The sequence below is a fragment of the Panulirus ornatus genome, chromosome 20, assembly GCF_036320965.1.
Source record: "Panulirus ornatus isolate Po-2019 chromosome 20, ASM3632096v1, whole genome shotgun sequence".
Taxonomy (NCBI): domain Eukaryota; kingdom Metazoa; phylum Arthropoda; class Malacostraca; order Decapoda; family Palinuridae; genus Panulirus; species Panulirus ornatus.
In genome coordinates, this window is record NC_092243.1 from 72,377,606 (window position 1) to 72,391,810 (window position 14,205).

At 39.8% G+C, this 14,205-nt stretch overlaps 1 protein-coding gene across 1 annotated transcript in view; it reads left to right on the forward strand.

The window, feature by feature from the left end:
• LOC139756127 (uncharacterized) overlaps window positions 1–8,404 on the forward strand; it is a 100,032-nt gene extending 91,628 nt beyond the window's left edge. Inside the window, exon 6 of the mRNA XM_071675229.1 lies at window positions 7,890–8,404. Coding sequence (XP_071531330.1) covers window positions 7,890–8,300 — 411 coding nt within the window. The 3' untranslated portion in view covers window positions 8,301–8,404. The remainder of the gene's footprint in view (window positions 1–7,889) is intronic.
• Window positions 8,405–14,205: the final 5,801 nt, after the last annotated feature.

Genomic DNA, 14,205 nt, shown 5'->3' on the forward strand with positions numbered 1-14,205 from the left:
CAGATGTTAGTGTTGGTAATGTGTGTAAGCACTTAAAGAAAAGCAACACTGTAGTTGTAAAGATTCAGGTTGTAAAAAGTATAGAGGGTGGTTGATACTGTATGCATCAGTCTTTTCTTTTCTCTGACCTAGCAGTGCACTTGGCCAGTGAGAAGAGTTTACAGTGCAGTGTTGAGCCAGTCAGCACCTCAGACTGCTAGTTGTGAGCATTTCTCCTAATGGCTGTCTTTACCACAGTGTAGATTTTTATTTTTCATATTTTTGCTGACTTTTGTGTGCACAAGACACCCAGAATTACTGGAAAAAGATAATATGGCACATTGAAGTTTGTGAGCATCATGTTAACGTTGGCCAGAGCTTGGAGCTCGGCTGCTTTCACAGTCAGAACGATCATAAAGAATTGAGAAAAGAACAGAGCTTCAATGTATTCTCTCTTCCTCATTGAATTTGACGAAGATAACTGTTTTAATGGGTGTTTTAGCAGAAAATATGGAGAGCCAGCTGGGAATGTGAATGGAGGACATGATGCAACACATGCCCTTAAGCCAACAAGTCATCATAGATAAGGGTAGGGGCTTTTCCAACCACCTGCAGGAAGATGAAGGTGAAGGGTCAATGTTGGAGAACCTCCAGGTCAGCAGAAGTTGGTTTGAGAATTTTAAGAGCTGCGTATCCCTATTGAGGTAGGTAGTGCTGATCAGCAAGCAGCACATAAGTTTCCCATCACCTTCAGGGTCATTTACTACCATTAAAATTACCCTCCCCAGCTTGCCTTGAATGCTGATGAGACAGGACTGTTTTTGAAGCAAACACCATTATGCATATTCATCTCACAGAGGGATAAGCATACAACAGGGTTTAAGGCCACCAAAGATAATCTTATAGTCTTGTTGAGCAGTGCTACTTTGGGGATTTCAAGCTTAAACTTAATGGCATTTACCACACGGAATGCTATGGGCATTAAAAGGATTTTCCAAGGAACATCTAGATGTCATCTGGAAATTGAATAAAAAGGCTTGGATGACAGTGGATTTTTATCAACGGTGGTGGTAAGTCTCAAGTTTTTGTCCTGCCACCAACAATTACTGTGATACAAACAACTTGGAGCCACAAGCCATGTTGCTGGTTGATGGTGCTCCAGTTTACACAGATAACATGGACCCCCTATAGACTTTGGTCTCTTTACTTCCTAGTATGAATTCTAGTCTGCATCTGGAAGAATAGGGCATCATAGGAAACTTCAATCAGTAATACATTCCGTGTGTTGGGAAACTAAAAGATACATCAAAGCAAACATTTGTATGAAGTATATATTGCTAGAAATAGGTAAAGAAACCCCAAAGAGAATTATAGATATAAGTAAGAGAGTCAATACCCAATCAATTGGGCTGTTGGTTAAAGAACATAGTCACCTGATTCAAGACAACAAAGTCATGGCAAAGATAAAAAAAGAAAGTGCATCTGTATTAACAACGGAAGATACAATTCATATCCTGAGTTCAGTTCCATTGCTAAGAGTGAAAACATACACCATCTTTGCTAAATGGAATAAAAGTGATTAAACTTGTTGGCCCAGGTAAGTTTTATCTGAAGATGCTGAGAGAGTTCAAAAATGAGATAGTTAAACCCTTGACTGCTCTTTTCATTAAGTCACTTGCTACTGGAAGTGTTCCAGAGGAATGGAAATTTGCCAGTGTAACACTGATATTCCAGAAAGGTAATAAATTATAGTACAGAAATTATCATCAAAATAGCTTGACATCGTAGTTAGTAAACTTATCGAAATCATCATTCAGAGTACGATTGTAAACCATTTAGAGGACCGCCACTGAACAAATGATTCTCAACATGGATTTCAGCAAAATTGCTCATATTTGACAAATCTGCTTAATATCTTTAGTGAAATAATCATGTATAATGAAAGTAAAGCAGTTGATGTCAGCTAATAAGATTTTCAAAGAGCTTTTGATAAAGTTCCACTTCAAAGGTCAGTAACCAAAGTTTGTCACGTGGTATAGATGGTTAGGAAATTGTTTGACAACCATAAACAAAGATTAGTGATTAATGGTTAAGCCCTTGAATTGATACATGTAACAGTGATGTGCCACAGAGATCAGCCTGGAGACCAGTTTTCTTTTTCACATACAAATTCGTGATATTGATATTTCACTACTTCTCTGGTCTTCTTACTTGGTTTTTAGGTTACAAGAGATTATTGCGCTTAAGTACTTTTCCTCATTTACCCTTCGCATCTGTCAGAATTCATTCTGTAGCTTGCCTTTTAATTTTATTCAGTGATGATTAAAAATTTGCACATATCAATATTAAGATTTGTTGACAGTTTTAACATTTTACTGTTCAATGATAAGTTGGGAAATAAATTTACAACAGAGATTGAATGTTTTCAGCTTCAAACTGAGATAGATAAATTGATGGACTGGGCTCACATATGGCAAATGAATTTTGATATTGATAACTGCAAATTTTTTATTATCATTAATAAAAATGAAAAGACTAGATGCAGGATGAATTCTCTTGAGCTACAAAAGGTAAGTGAAGGAAAGTACGTAATGACCTAAAGCTAAGTAAGCAGTGTACAGAAGCAGTATAAGGGTGATCAGAATTAGATTTGTTAGCAAGGCTTTTGAATTTAAGTCAAGGGAAATTACTCTTACTCTTTATGACTTACTAGTGCATTCACATCTTAGATATTGTGTTCAGTCTTGTTCACCCTTCTTGAAGAAAGACATAGACAGAACAGAACAATTACAGAGGTAAACTAACCATGTGATTCCCTACCTGAGAAGCAAATCCTATTAGAATCTACTTAGTGAATAGAATATATTTAGCTTAGAAAAGTGAATGTTCAGACATGATATGATACAAGCATTTAAAATCATGAAGGCCTCAATAATCTTGATTCCATGAACTACTTAAAGATGTATATTTGTCTTATTTCACTTGTGGAAATGGATATAAACTCATGGGTGAACATTTTATCTCGATTGTTCAACAGGATTGCTAACATGGAATGTTTTTCCAGTTAGAGTACTTGAAAGCAGTACCATGGATACACTTAAGCATAGACTTGATAGATATTTTGCTTCAAATCCACAAATGAAATTTTTTGTGCCTCATCTGTATGAAAAGTTTACAGGTTTTACTCTTTGAAAAATTTGTATGTCTTTCCATTCCTGCTGCACTAATTCATGTGTTTCTTATTCTCTTACACCATCACAAACAGCATCATTAGGACATAATGGTCTGCTGTTGATTGAATTCATTTTTCTTTTTGTATTTGTATTATTGCTTATTAGACAACTGGATAGTGCAACAGATGATCAAGACCTGTCTATTATAGGATTTTGAAAGTCTTGTTACATAACAAAGGCCATGGAGAACATCAGAACAGCTTGGAAGAAAGTCAGCATTTTTTGCTGATCTCTGTGTGGTGGGAGGTTTGGCTGGAGGCATGTCATGAGTTTGTACAGCTTGAGGAGTCTGAGCAATGGATTATGCACGATATCATGGAGTTGGCAAACATAGCTGGACTGGAGGAAGTCAACAAATATAATGTATAGGACCTGCTGTTGTACCATAGGGAGAACTTGATCAATGAGGAACTGATGGAAGAAGAGAAAGCTGTTCAGGAGGCTGAAGAAGCCACCAAGGAGGTTACACCAGCATGGAACCTGATCACAGCCATGATGAAGGATGGGATAACCAGGAGTAACAAAGGGCAGATGTTTCCAGAGTATAACCCAGATTAGAAGCACAGCAGCACTGTGAAGAGAGTTGTGCTGGACAAGATAATCTGCTACTGATATCCATCATGACAGGAAAACATGGGCAAGGCAGCTTACCATAAATGCCATTTTCAAGACTGAAGTTTCTGAGGAGGGTGAGCCACAGCTTGGCCCATCATCACAGTAGCTCCCACCGTATTATCCATCACTGTCATCTTACTCTACTCTGCTTTGGTGAGTACTCTTCCATAACTTACTTAGATTTCTTGGTTTTTCTTTACCTTACTGAAAATTTGTTATTGTTGATAGACTGACTTAAAACATTTTATCATGTGTATGCAGGTATCATCTGTGCTGTTAACAGTATCTTTGTGAAGCCCTTATATATTGCTTATAGATGAACAATGGTGCTGTTGATATGCATGCCCATTGGAGCTATGTTATGATTAGTGTTGTTAGTGTTCTTTGACCAGGAGTACATCTTGGGTACTAATTGAGATATCCCTATAAAATGTCTATACACACACACACACACACACACACACACATATATATATATATATATATATATATATATATATATATATATATATATATATATATATATATATATCGGAAAGGATCACAATTTTGCGCATGATCAAGTATGTTCCTATGAGTCCACGGGGGAAATGAAACACGATAAGTTCCCAAGTGCACTTTTGTGTAATGATCACATTATCGGGGGAGACACAAATGGTGTCCTGGCAATGTCTCTTCATCGTATATCAACTGACTTTTATATTTCTCTCTTGTTTTTGAGCGATCAGGGCCTGAACATGCAGGAGGGTGAAAGGAGTGCAAGGAATAGAGTGAATTGGAAAGATGTGGTATACCGGGGTTGACATGCTGTCAATGGATTGAACCAGGGCATGTGAAGCATCTGGGGTAAACCATGGAAAGTGTTGGCTGGATGTGGAAAGGGAGCTGTGGTTTCAGTGCATTATACATGACAGCTAGAGACTGAGTGTTAACGAATGTGGTCGTTGTTGTCTTTTCCTAGCGCTACCTCGCGCGCGTGCGGGGGGAGGGGGGTGTCATTTCATGTGTGGCGGGTTGGCCCGGGAATGAATAAAGGCAGCAAGTATGAATTATGTACATCTGTATATATGTATATGTCTCTGTATGTATATATGTATACGTTGAAATGTATAGGTATGTATATGTGCGTGTGTGGATGTGTATGTATATACATATGAATGTGGGGGGTTTGGGCCATTCTTTTGTCTGTTCCCTTGCGCTACCTTGCTAACATGGGAGACAGCGACAGAGGATTATAAATATGGCTGGTATTGCGGTGAAATTTATTAAAAAAGGGGGCAACTGTGTTGTTGACTGGTTGTTGAGGATATTTAATGTATGTATGACTCATGGCGAGGTGCCTGAGGATTGGCAGAATGCATGCATTGTGCCATTGTACAAAGGCAAAGGGGATAAAGGTGAGTGCTCGAATTACAGAGGTATAAGTTTGTTGAGTATTCCTGGGAAATTATATGGGAGGGCATTAATTAAGAGGGTGAAGGCATGTACAGAGCATCAGATTGGGGAGGAGCAGTGTGGTTTGAGAAGTGGTAGAGGATGTGTGGATCAGGTGTTTGCTTTGAAGAATGTATGTGAGAAATACTTAGAAAAGCAAATTTATGTAGCATTTATGGATCTGGAGAAGGCATATGATAGAGTTGATAGAGATGCTCTGTGGAAGGTATTAAGAATATATGGTGTGGGAGGCAAGTTGTTAGAAGCAGTGTAAAGCTTTTATCGAGGATGTAAGGCATGTGTACGAGTAGGAAGAGAGGAAAGTGAGTGGTTCTCAGTGAATGTCGTTCTGCGGCAGGGATGCATGATGTCTCCATGGTTGTTTAATTTGTTTATGGATGGGGTTGTTAGGGAGGTGAATGCAAGAGTTTTGGTGAGAGGGGCTGTTGATGAGAGGGCTTGGGAAGTGAGTCAGTTGTTGTTTGCTGATGATAGAGTGCTGGTGGCTGATTCAGGTGAGAAACTGCAGAAGCTGGTGACTGAGTTTGGTAAAGTGTGTGAAAGAAGAAAGCTGAGAGTAAATGTGAATAAGAGCAAGGTTATTAGGTACAGTAGGATTGAGAGACTAGTCAATTGGGAGGTAAGTTTGAATGGAGAAAAACTGGAGGAAGTGAAGTGTTTTAGATATCTGGGAGTGAATTTGGCAGCGGATGGAACCATGAAGCAGAAGTGAGTCACAGAGTGGGGGAGGGGGCGAAGGTTCTGGGAGCCTTGAAGAATGTGTGGAAGGTGAGAATGTTATCTCTGAGAGCAAAAATGGGTATGTTTGAAGGAATAGTGGTTCCAACAATGTTATATGGCTGTGAGGTGTGGCCTATAGATAGGGTTGTGTGGAGGAGGGTGGATGTGTTTGAAATGAAATGTTTGAGGACAATATGTGGTATGAGGTGGTTTGATGGAGTAAGTAATGAAAGGGTAAGAGAGATGTGTGGTAATAAAAAGAGTGTGTTTGAGAGAGCAGAAAAGAGTGTATTGAAATGGTTTGGTCACATGGAGAGAATGAGTGAGGAAGATTGACAGAGAAGATTGACAGAGAGGATATATGTGTCAGAGGTGGAGAGAACGAGGAGAAGTGGGACACCAAATTAGAGGTGGAAGGATAGAGTGAAAAAGATTTTGAGTGATTGGGGCCTGAACATACTGGAGGTGAAGGGGTGCAAGGAATAGAGTGAATTGGAACTGATGTGATATACCCGGGTGGACGTGCTGTCAGTGGATTGAACCTGGGTATGTGAAGCATCTGGTGTAAACCATGGAAAGTTTTGTGGGGTCTGGATGTCGAAAGGGAGCTGTGGTTTTGGTGCAGTACACATGACAGTTAGAGACTGAGTGTGAACGAATGTGGCCTTTTGTCTTTTCCTAGACCTACCCTGTGTGGGGAAGGAGGGATGCTATTTCATATGTGGCAGGGTGGTGACGGGAACGAATGAAGGCAGCAAGTATGAATATGTACATGTGTATATATGAATATGTATATGTTGAAATGTATAAGATGTATGTATATGTGTATGTGGGTGGGTTGGGCTGTTCTTTCATGTTTCTTTGCACTACCTCGCTAATGTGGGAGACCGACAAATACAGTAATATATATATTATTTTCAGTGATCCCCGTTCTCTGATTTTATTTCACTTCCAAAACTTTTTCTCTTAAATCAGTATCCTAGGTTGTGCACAACCTAGTCCATATTGCAGAGCTTCATACTCTGTGGCAGCCTCTTACTTTAGTGTTCATGTGCCTCTGGATCACTTTATTTCCTCTTTGTACATTTTAATTGATATCTTTCAGCATTTTTCATGTAAATTACCTTAAATGATGCTTACACCCTTCATACCTTGCCTGTTATCTATTCATACTTTTTCTTCTATATTCCTAGGTCTAGTCAGTTTAGGATAAAAAACCAACATAAACAGTATCATCATATGGTCTGAAGTCCTCATCTACTCCTTTTGTGGACCTCATGTTATGCATACTGCCTAGTGGGATGGTAATTTTAGAAATAAGAGTGCCTACATTTTTTAGTACAGTTCATGAACTAATTTGAGTATGAAATGGGGACTGGACATGAGGTAGTGATTATTGATATGCCTATCCCTATATCTTTGACTTTCAAAACAACAGTAAAAGAATAGGACTTAGCAGGGGAAAATGAAACAAATTGTGGGCTCTTTTAACTCTGAAACACATTCCAACTTAGTAAGAAAAAGTAATAAATCATTAAGAAAAAGAGGTATAAAGCAAAAGCTTGGTCTTGCTTCAAAGTATTTCAAGACTTTGAGAAGATATGGTTTGGAAATATTTATAATTTCTGTATATTGGGAAGTATGGACTTGGTTGAGATTGAGGATTAAAAGAACAGGTATTAGAAAGGAAAATCTGCTATAGTCATAAAGGATTTTGAATGTCTGCTTGACATTCGAGGTTTAAAGACTTCATGTGATGGATTTTTGATGTTACTGCAGGCCTTATAAGGTTTCAGTGATCTGTAAGCTCCAGATCGAAACTATCATGCCTTTGGCTTAAAAACTAGATATCATATGATCTTTACTAAATTTGGAGTTTCTTTACAGGTGCAGCCGAACAAAGAGGATCAAAGAAGCAATACACATGGGTTCAATGTGGTAGCAAAAATCCCAACCAGTATGAGGAAGCAACCTCAGTCTCAGGCTCAAAATCAAACAACACACGGTGACACGTCTTCAGTGCAAGATCCTAATCTTGTACGAGAAAAACCATATTCGTGTACACTGTGTTCATTCCGCACTGCTTACCAAAGCAATCTGACTGCTCATCACCGTACACATACTGGAGAAAGACCATTTCTGTGCCCATACTGCCCAACTCATTTTGCCAGAAAATCCCACCTTAAGCAGCATCTCAGTACACATACTGGTGAAAGGCCCTATGCCTGCCATTATTGTTCATATCGATCAAGTCGGATAAGCTACCTAAAGAGGCACCTTGAGACACATACAGGATAGAATATGATTATGTTTGATTTTCATGATGTAAGACTTCTTAGTTTTATTACTGAATCAGAAACTAGAAAATCACTGTAACCCTTGTAAATAAAATGATTTATTCATATACTGTTTACTTTTTCATGCTTAAGAACTGACATAAGATTTTTGTGTGGCATTAATGATCTGGAAAAAAATATGATTGAGTTGATAAAGATGCTTTGTGGAAAGCAGTCCAAATATGTGGTGTGGGAGGAAAGCTGCTGGAAGCAGTGATAAGTTTTTATTAAGAGACTAAGGCATGTGTGCAAGTAGGTAGAGAGGAGAGTAAGTGGTTCAAGATGTGTGCTGTCTCCATGGCTGTTTAATATCCCTATGGATTGGGTGGTGAGGGGGTAAAAAAAGATTTTTCTGAGGGGATGGGGATGAGTCTGTTGTTTTCTGATGACATGGTGCTGGTGGCATACCTCAATTGAGTGAAAAGCTGCAGAAGTTGGTATCTGAGCTTGGGAGGGTTTGTGAAAAGAGATAGTAGAGAGCAATTATGAATAAAGGCAAGGTTATTATATTAGCAGTGCAAAGAGACAGGTTAGCCAGGATTTAAGTTTAACTGCAGAAAATGCAGAGCAAGTGAGGTGTTTTAGTCACCTAGGATTGGACATAGCAGTGAAAGGAACCATGGAAATGGAAGTGAGGGGGCAAAAACTCTGGGGGCATTTAATAATGTGTAGAAAGAGAGGTTGTTACTTGGAGGATTGGGGGTATGTTTAAAGGTTTATTAGTCCTAATGGCATTGCATGGATGTGAGGCATTGGCTACAGAGGAGGGTGGATATGTTGGAGATGCAGTGTTTGAGGACTGTATTTGGTGTAAGGTGGTTCGATCAAGTGAGAAATGATATGGTATAAGAGAGGTAGGGTAATGAGAAAGCTGAAGAGGGTGTGCTGTAGTGGTTTGGACATAGGGATAGAATAAGTGAGGAAAGGTTGACAAAGATGATATGAATGTCAGAAGTACATGAAGGGGGATCCCAAACCGGATGTGGGTGGAAGGATGGAATGAATAAGATTTTGGGTGCTTGAGGCATTAATATACTAGAGGATGAATTAGAGTTGTTGATAGACTGAGCCAGGGCATATGAAGCAACTGGGGGAAACCACAGAAAAATCTGTAGGGCCTGCTTGTGGACAAGGAGCTGCAGTTTCAGTGCATTGCACATGGCAACTTGAGAATAGATGTGAGTGAATGAGGCCTTTTCTTTGTTCCTGATTCTACTTTGCTAATATATGTATGTGCTTGTGTTGGTGTTTATGTATATACATGTTTATGTGGATGGGTTGGGCCATTCTTTTGCCTCTCCTTGCGCTACCTCGCTAACGCGGGAGACAGCTATGATTTCGATGCATTATACATGGCAGCTAGAGATTGAGTGGGAACGAATATGGCCTTTGTTGTCTTTTCCTAGTGCTACCTCGCGCGCGTGTGGGGAGGGGGGGGGTGTCATTTCATGTGTGACGGGGTGGCAATGGGAATTAATAAAGGCAGCAAGTATGAATTATGTACATGTGTATATATATATATATATATATATATATATATATATATATATATATATTTATCCCTGGGGATAGGGGAGAAAGAATACTTCCCACGTATTCCCTGCATGTCGTAGAAGGCGACTAAAAGGGGAGGGAGCGGGGGGCTGGAAATCCTCCCCTCTCGTTTTTTTTTTTTTTTTTTTTTTTTTTTTTTCCAAAAGAAGGAACAGAGAATTGGGCCAGGTATGGGTATTCCCTCGGGGCCCAGTCCTCTGTTCTTAACGCTACCTCGCTAATGCGGGAAATGGCGAATAGTTTGAAAGAAATATGTATATATATGTATATATATATGTATATGTATATATATATATATATATATATATATATATATATATATATGGGAGCGGGGGGCTGGAAATCCTCCCCTCTCGGTTTTTTTTTTAATTTTCCAAAAGAAGGAACAGAGAATTGGGCCAGGTGAGGGTGTTCCCTCAAAGGCCCAGTCCTCTGTTCTTAACGCTACCTCGCTAATGCGGGAAATGGCGAATAGTTTGAAAAAAAAGAAAAAAAAAAAAAAAATATATATATATATATATGGTGTGGGAGGAAAGTTGTTAGAAGCAGTGAAAAATTTTTATCGAGGATGTAAGGCATGTGTACGTGTAGGAAGAGAGGAAAGTGATTGGTTCTCAGTGAATGTAGGTTTGCGGCAGGGGTGTGTGATGTCTCCATGGTTGTTTAATTTGTTTATGGATGGGGTTGTTAGGGAGGTAAATGCAAGAGTTTTGGAAAGAGGGGCAAGTATGAAGTCTGTTGGGGATGAGAGAGCTTGGGAAGTGAGTCAGTTGTTGTTCGCTGATGATACAGCGCTGGTGGCTGATTCATGTGAGAAACTGCAGAAGCTGGTGACTGAGTTTGGTAAAGTGTGTGGAAGAAGAAAGTTAAGAGTAAATGTGAATAAGAGCAAGGTTATTAGGTACAGTAGGGTTGAGGGTCAAGTCAATTGGGAGGTGAGTTTGAATGGAGAAAAACTGGAGGAAGTGAAGTGTTTTAGATATCTGGGAATGGATCTGGCAGCGGATGGAACCATGGAAGCGGAAGTGGATCATAGGGTGGGGGAGGGGGCGAAAATTCTGGGGGCCTTGAAGAATGTGTGGAAGTCGAGAACATTATCTCGGAAAGCAAAAATGGGTATGTTTGAAGGAATAGTGGTTCCAACAATGTTGTATGGTTGCGAGGTGTGGGCTATGGATAGAGTTGTGCGCAGGAGGATGGATGTGCTGGAAATGAGATGTTTGAGGACAATGTGTGGTGTGAGGTGGTTTGATCGAGTGAGTAACGTAAGGGTAAGAGAGATGTGTGGAAATAAAAAGAGCGTGGTTGAGAGAGCAGAAGAGGGTGTTTTGAAGTGGTTTGGGCACATGGAGAGAATGAGTGAGGAAAGATTGACCAAGAGGATATATGTGTCGGAGGTGGAGGGAACGAGGAGAAGAGGGAGACCAAATTGGAGGTGGAAAGATGGAGTGAAAAAGATTTTGTGTGATCGGGGCCTGAACATGCAGGAGGGTGAAAGGAGGGCAAGGAATAGAGTGAATTGGAGCGATGTGGTATACCGGGGTTGACGTGCTGTCAGTGGATTGAATCAAGGCATGTGAAGCGTCTGGGGTAAACCATGGAAAGCTGTGTAGGTATGTATATTTTGCGTGTGTGGACGTATGTATATACATGCGTATGGGGGGGGGGTTGGGCCATTTCTTTCGTCTGTTTCCTTGCGCTACCTCGCAAACGCGGGAGACAGCGACAAAGTATAATAAAAAAATAATATAAAAAATATATATATATATATATATATATATATATATATATATATATATATATATATATATATATAGGTATACTTTGAAATGTACTTCTGGGGATAGGGGAAATGTATCTAAATGCATCTAGCCAAAATATCTTTTTAACACCTTCATTGAGTGTTACGAATAAGACAGTATAGATTATCTTAGATGCACTTTAAAGTACCTTACTAGTAATATGAGGGAAGAGATGCAATATTGTAAATGAATACTTTACATCAGATCAAGATGTCAAGTTAAGGATAGTTTTAAATGCAAATAGATCATATTAATAGCTAATAAAAGTGTTGGGAAGCAGATGAATAAACACTGTATGTATGCAGTGTACACAGAGTTCTACTAAAGGCAGAACTGATTAAAGATGGCAGTAAGCCTTCCAGAATTAAAAGTGTGATTCAATGAGATGAAAGATCAAAAGTTAGGTTATGATAAGAAGCTTCATGTATCATCATACTTTCATTTTATTTTTTATTATTATACTTTGTCGCTGTCTCCCGCATTTGCGAGGTAGCGCAAGGAAACAGACGAAAGAAATGGCCCAACCCCCCCCATACACATGTATATACATACGTCCACACACGCAAATATACATACCTACACAGCTTTCCATGGTTTACCCCAGACGCTTCACATGCCTTGATTCAATCCACTGACAGCACGTCAACCCCGGTATACCACATCGCTCCAATTCACTCTATTCCTTGCCCTCCTTTCACCCTCCTGCATGTTCAGGCTCCGATCACACAAAATCTTTTTCACTCCATCTTTCCACCTCCAATTTGGTCTCCCTCTTCTCCTCGTTCCCTCCACCTCCGACACATATATCCTCTTGGTCAATCTTTCCTCACTCATTCTCTCCATGTGCCCAAACCACTTCAAAACACCCTCTTCTGCTCTCTCAACCACGCTCTTTTTATTTCCACACATCTCTCTTACCCTTACGTTACTCACTCGATCAAACCACCTCACACCACACATTGTCCTCAAACATCTCATTTCCAGCACATCCATCCTCCTGCGCACAACTCTATCCATAGCCCACGCCTCGCAACCATACAACATTGTTGGAACCACTATTCCTTCAAACATACCCATTTTTGCTTTCCGAGACAATGTTCTCGACTTCCACACATTCTTCAAGGCTCCCAGAATTTTCGCCCCCTCCCCCACCCTATGATCCACTTCCGCTTCCATGGTTCCATCCGCTGCCAGATCCACTCCCAGATATCTAAAACACTTCACTTCCTCCAGTTTTTCTCCATTCAAACTCACCTCCCAATTGACTTTCATATACCAGTGAAATTGGTGGCGAGAAATGGGCAGAGGGATTGAAATGTCAAATGCTAGAGGAAAAATAGTAACCATAGTAACCACACTAAAAAGAAAACCCTTTGAAAGAGTAGAGGGTTTGAGGAGTTTGTCAAAGAAGAATAAAGTGAGCAACTGTATGGCTGTAATAGGAAATATGAAGATTTGAAAAGGTGGAAAGAAAAGAGGGAGGAGTAACACTTTCATAAACCGTGATGAAATTAAGTGAAGAATGAGTGTGATGAAGCTATATGAACATTACTGAAGTTCCAAAAGAATTTATTTATTTATTTATTTTGCTTTGTCGCTGTCTCCCGCGTTTGCGAGGTAGCGCAAGGAAACAGACGAAAGAAATGGTCCAACCCACCCCCATACACATGTATATACATACACATCCACACACGCAAATATACATACCCATACATCTCAATGTACACACATATATACACACACAGACACATACATTTATGCACATGCACACAATTCACACTGTCTGCCTTTATTCATTCCCATCGCCACCTTGCCACACATGGAATAACATCCCCTCCCCCCTCATGTGTGCGAGGTAGCGCCAGGAAAAGACAACAAAGGCCCCATTTGTTCACACTCAGTCTCTAGCTGTCATGCAATAATGCCCGAAACCACAGCTCCCTTTCCACATCCAGGCCCCACAGAACTTTCCATGGTTTACCCCAGACACTTCACACGCCCTGATTCAATCCATTGACAGCACGTTGACCCCGGTATACCACATCTATCCAATTCACTCTATTTCTTGCCAGCCTTTCACCCTCCTGCATGTTCAGGCCCCGATCACTCAAAATCTTTTTCACTCCATCTTTCCACCTCCAATTTGGTCTCCCACTTCTCCTCGTTCCCTCCACCTCCGACACATATATCCTCTTGGTCAATCTTTCCTCACTCATTCTCTCCATGTGCCCAAAAGAAAGTAATTACTGAAAAACTGGAAGTTTAGAAAGATGTGGAAATTCCAAATGGAGCCCATGTGGGATTGAGATGTGTATGTTATATCAGTGCAATTAAAAGTAAGGCTATGATGGATTCTTCAGAAAATATGATAGGAAAATAGGAAGGTATGAAAAAATGAAAAGAAGATTAAGGGGATATAACACTGGGAAGTATGTGTCAATAAATTTTGCATTAGAATTCCAAATAGAAATAAGCAAATGAAAAAAAACTATCTTAGAAACAAGATTACTG